The sequence below is a fragment of the Montipora foliosa genome, chromosome 11, assembly GCF_036669935.1.
Source record: "Montipora foliosa isolate CH-2021 chromosome 11, ASM3666993v2, whole genome shotgun sequence".
Taxonomy (NCBI): domain Eukaryota; kingdom Metazoa; phylum Cnidaria; class Anthozoa; order Scleractinia; family Acroporidae; genus Montipora; species Montipora foliosa.
The window spans coordinates 2,949,332-2,954,424 of NC_090879.1; the positions used below are offsets into that span (position 1 = coordinate 2,949,332).

General features: G+C 38.6%; 1 protein-coding gene across 7 annotated transcripts in view; it reads right to left on the reverse strand.

Annotated features, from left to right (window-relative positions):
• Positions 1 to 4,879, reverse strand: part of LOC137975713 (rasGAP-activating-like protein 1) — a 17,495-nt gene extending 12,616 nt beyond the window's left edge. For 2 of the 7 annotated variants that reach the window (XM_068822875.1, XM_068822868.1), the window contains exons 1-6: positions 4,607 to 4,879; positions 3,680 to 3,776; positions 3,481 to 3,537; positions 1,543 to 1,656; positions 748 to 907; positions 275 to 315 (exon numbers count right to left, since the gene is read on the reverse strand). In XM_068822875.1, coding sequence (XP_068678976.1) covers positions 275 to 315; positions 748 to 907; positions 1,543 to 1,656; positions 3,481 to 3,537; positions 3,680 to 3,750 — 443 coding nt within the window. In that variant the 5' untranslated portion in view covers positions 3,751 to 3,776; positions 4,607 to 4,879. Of the gene's footprint in view, positions 1 to 274; positions 316 to 747; positions 908 to 1,542; positions 1,657 to 3,480; positions 3,538 to 3,679; positions 3,777 to 3,839; positions 4,060 to 4,606 lie in introns of those variants that run through there. The other 5 variants (XM_068822874.1, XM_068822870.1, XM_068822869.1 and 2 more) reach the window with 5 other exon arrangements.
• Positions 4,880 to 5,093: the final 214 nt, after the last annotated feature.

Genomic DNA, 5,093 nt, shown 5'->3' on the forward strand with positions numbered 1-5,093 from the left:
TGAATCAATTGTGAAGAGTTGTGAGAGAGTGCCTCCGATAAGACTTGAAAGTTTAACACTTGTTATAAAATAATTAGGATTATTTTAGTACGCGCACTCTTACGTAGTTGTCAAGGCTTGATTCGCTGCTGGTTGGTTCGGCCGCGCCATGATTAGAATACACGACCTGCTGCTCAGCAGAATGGGGTACCATTTCATAGGATGAATCGGGTGGCTGTATCAAATGGAGTGAGAGGACAGTCAAACCGAAATTTAAAACACCATGTCACAATACCTGACTTCCAGGATTCTTGCTTTTATTTTCTTTACATCTCCCTAGGAAAATAAAAACCTTCACTTCTTGGCTTCAGCTTATAGTTCACATATCAGAAGTCGAGAGTGAACGAAATTGGGAAAAAAAATCGAGTAGCTGCATCGCTGCAAATTATGTTAGTATATACGAAAATAGTGGATAGCGTTGAAGGCGCGCTCTGATTGGCTAATTAAACTGCGAATATCTTTTGAGCAATTCGCGTAGGATGTGCTCCCGAAAATGAGTTAAAGTCATCTTTTTGTGCCATATTATCTCACTGTTTTAGTACGTACTAAAATTTCATGGCTCGGTAAATATCCGCCGTGCATTAGCCACCTCCACTTCGGCGAATAGTTGTTGTCAATGATTATTCGTAAATCCCTCAATCTCGTTTCCAGAGTCATCGTTCCCTTGGTTCCCTTGAGCATCCCTGGAAAATACTTTAATTTACTGACCTGCTCGTAAAGCGTTGTTTGTATCTTAATTTCCCCTTGAATATCTGAATAATTGTGCATCTGATAAGCAGGAATCAGTGGAAACCATTTCTCCTTTTCTTTGGGGTCTTGCATCAGCATTTCCCGGTCAAAAGTCACTCTTCCAATGACGTCATCAACTCTAACGAGAAATTCAGAAGCATATTATATGAAGAATAGTATGAGAGAGACCCTGTAGCTTTCCGTGATGGAGAACGAAACAATGGATGCCACCTAGCCCTGATAACAAAAATAGCATTGTGGAATAGGTTGACTTGAGAAGTACTCTAGTTTGACTCAAATTCTGAACAGTTTCATTCGTTTATTGAACTTTGCACTGCAGAGATCAACTGAACGTAAGTATCAATTACTGACACTACTTCCCCAGGCTAATGACTTAACACGGTCACCGCCCATTGAAAACTATCATCCGACCTGAGGCCGATGTGGAGTGATGATGATGTGCAGATAGTACTTAGGGAAACGGGGAGATTTCAGTTTATTTTCAACTAAATTTCCAAGATTGTCTTGCCTTTTCAGTCACATCGCACCGCATCGTTATTCGAAATAAAGGTAAAAGCAATTGTGATTTGTTCACAAGCAACTTCCCGCGCTTTAGCACTGGCTGCAGCTATCTGCTTTGCGCTGTGATTGGCTCATTTGATCGTGAGCATTTATTGTGATTGGCCAAAGCGTTTGCGCCTTCTGTACTCGATTGAGGACTGATATTTTCGATACATTCATTGCATCGTATTCTTTACATTGACTTTGTCTTACCCAAACGTATCCTCGTCGTAGACGAAAACCGAAAAGCCTTTAAAAGTAGGTGGTACAAAGAGAGTGTATTCCTCGCCCCAAAACGGCTCCAGATCTCTCCAAATTGTCGCAGTTCTGAAAAGACAAAGAAGCAAGGGTTCTAGGGAAACTTGCAACAACTGCTGAAATCACCCAGAAAAGAATACCAATTAATCTGTGCCAAATTCGTTCCCAGGACATCTTGGCGCAGGTAGAAGAACCGCTATGGAAACTTCGCTGCCATAGAATCGCTTCAACGTTTTTTCTGCAGTGACTCGCACAGGTAGATTCAGTGAAGTGGAACCTTTTTCATTAAAAAAGGCGAAGCATTGAAAGTCAATTGGCCTTTTTTCTAAAGTATGAGTAAATCGGTAAGCCCTTATAAAAAATTACACGAGAGAAACTCTTATCCTCAATCCTGAAATGAAGAAGTATGCCCATTTCGTGATTTTTCTTTTAGCCGTAGGAAAAGCAAACGTGCCATTGTCTAGCGATCTATAGTTGCTTTTTGCGAGAACAGTCAATGACATTGTTAAGTTATATTAATCACAGGAAACCCGCACCCTCGTCCACTTATTGTAAGAATTATTATTCTGTTGTTTTAATTGTGTTTCTCGTCAGTTAATATTGCGTTCACAGTTATTTTGGTCCTGCGAAATTCATGTGTTGAACAAAATATCAAAATAATTTCTCGTAACAGTCAGGAGGTCCAATTAATGTTATTTTTAAGTCTCCCCGGCTTAATCTTGTGTTTCATGTTTCCTTGTGATCTTTGTAGATTTGTTTGTTGTTTCATCCACAAATGCAATTAGAAAAGCTTTGCTGCTTTGTCAGTTAAGCCTATCTTGACGAAGTTAATTAACAATGATTGCTGGCCGACAGCCTGAAAAAATCACGCAAACAGCGCAAAGGAATCGATGAAAACTGAGGCAAAAAAAACTACTATAATATAGTTGAAAGTGAACTGTGCTTTGACATGTATACAGATCTGATGTCGGATCGGTAACTGCTCTCTTCGTTTCGGTTCAATTTTGTGTAAATTAGATGGGCTTTGTTGTGAAAGTTGGCTAAGATGGCCATTTTTAGTTGTCAGTACTACATAAATTCAAGTTGGGGATTCTACTGAAGAATCTTTTGTTAGTCGTCTCCCAGTGTAGGTAACTAGATTTTTTAAGCACCATGAACTACTTGAACGCATCTATAGTTGAAAAACTTTACAGCTTGGGATAAGTGGTTAGAAGTTTCTTGTTCGCCGAATTTTGTTTAAAATAGTGCAGATTTTGTGGGAAATCGCAACATGAAGTTTTGGTATATAGTTTTGCCTCGAAGCGAGGAATCCAGGATATTTTTTTAGCGCGCCGTACAAAAAACCAGTGCCTGCTTGTCAAGAGTTACCCGGCTCCATGTATTCACTCAGTGTAGAGTTTTGAATAGGCAAATTCTTTGATTGCACTCTCGTGATAAAACGGCCATGTTGGTGCCAAAACAATAGAAAAATGAAGCTTAAGTTTTGCATAATAATAGATTCATATTACCAAAAGACTTTTTCGCTCTTGTTCTTTCCGCCAACATGGCCGCTGTGACGTCAGGAACAATCAAAGAATAGTTTCCGCACAGTTCTCACTTGACTGCTCACTTTATTGAATTTTCTTGATTTCTTGTTTATTCGTGTAAAGCATTAAGGGGGAAACTCTTGCATCCCTTGTACAGAGAGATATATATGAAGGGATAATCTCTTGCCTTAACAAACTCCCTTATCCTTGAAAATTACGTGCAAAGTGTTGAAAATTAAATGGGGTAAAAGCGTAATTTTCTGAACGAGCATTTGTTGTTTAAGTATAGTATTTCTGTTATATACTAACGGAATTTGCATGACTATTGTCTAAAATACATTTATGACAAACCAAATATCGTTCTAACCTCGCCACAGTGTGGTTGTCCACTTTGACAATACAATATGGATCGCTCTTTCCTGACCTTAGTGTGTCAAGGAGAACAAAGACAATTAAGTTGAATCAAGCGGATCCATACTGTTCTGACGACATTGTGAGAGATATCCACAATATTCAAAGACTGGCGGCAAATCACGGTTATAAACTGGAAAATGCTGACAACTTACAGATCTTTTCGCGGGAGGTTCTTTCCCTCGCCTATTCGAAGGTACAAAATGATACTCTCCGCCATGCTCATGGTCACAACTGCAAAATCAGAGATGCCTATAACATAATTAGACGGGAACAAGACCGCTTTAGTTCACTGAGATATTTTTGTGATCAAACCTTCCGTGATCTACTCCACATAAGCTTACTGCTTCTCTCTTTAATGAACTATGAAAATGTCCACGAACCACAAGAACAATATTTGCACCTCCGACGGTCAGCACACCCCAACTGAAACTTCTATCTGATTTCGTCGCAGTACACTGGCAAACTTATGCCGTCAATGTATTGTAGAATTTTCGCATCTAATTACTGAGCTATAGATAAACACACAGTACTGTATTGAGCAAATAGCATTGACATCTAGTGTCTGCAACGGAGTGTAAAGATGATGGTAATTTTGAGTATTCTTTTGACGTAAATATAAAATTGTCAATTATAATCTTGTTCTTCACCGAGAGAGTATCCTCTCGCAGAATATACCTTGTTTTTCAGTGAGTAGCGTCCTTAGATTAATCAGTTTTCATAAAAAAACAACTCTGAGTTGTGATGTTTTCTAATGATAGCCAGAACCTATAAACCTTTACAACTGAAAGTAAAATATTTCGATTTAGCGTTTGTGCGGAGAAAACTTTCAAGTTAGAAAAAAAAGTTACTATATACCGCTAAGAAACCGTGCCATAAAAATTAAGGAAAAAATATAAAATTTGGATAATCGGAATGAAGGGGGGAAATTAAGGGCAAACAGACGAAACCCTAAGAAATGAACAGTAATGGAATCTAAACAAAGCGCTGTCGGAATGGTGACCTTTGTGAAACCACATCGTTAAACTCGTGAAATAATCATCTATGTAGAGAAGTAAGGTTTATAACTTCAATGATATTACCTGACTTTAACCGGATGGTAACAGATTCGCTATCCAGTTACTACTCTTCCTATATTCGTTGTTATCCCAGCTCTTCAAATAACAAATAACTCAGTACCAAACAAGGTCGTAAAAGTCATATACTGGAACTGTGCATATGAAACTATTGCGAGAGAATGAACCTTCTTTAAACCTCACGATATTCTTCTCCAGGCTTCTTTTTCCCTGCTAGTTGCTTTCGTGACTTATCTGTGATGATCTTTCGCTAAAAAATCGTGACTTTAAAGCGAGGTCTTTAAGCCATGAATATCTTAACGATAGTAGTGAGCAGTTGTCAGTATGGATATAAAAAATCATCGGTACAATGGAAAGGGGCGTACCGCTTTCGTCTTTGACGTAATCGTTTCACTAAAAAAGAAACGGCCCATAAATCCAGGATATCGCTTTTGACTGTGCATCAATTTTCGATATCGGACCCTTCTAAAGACTTCAAAAAGAGAAGATTGTG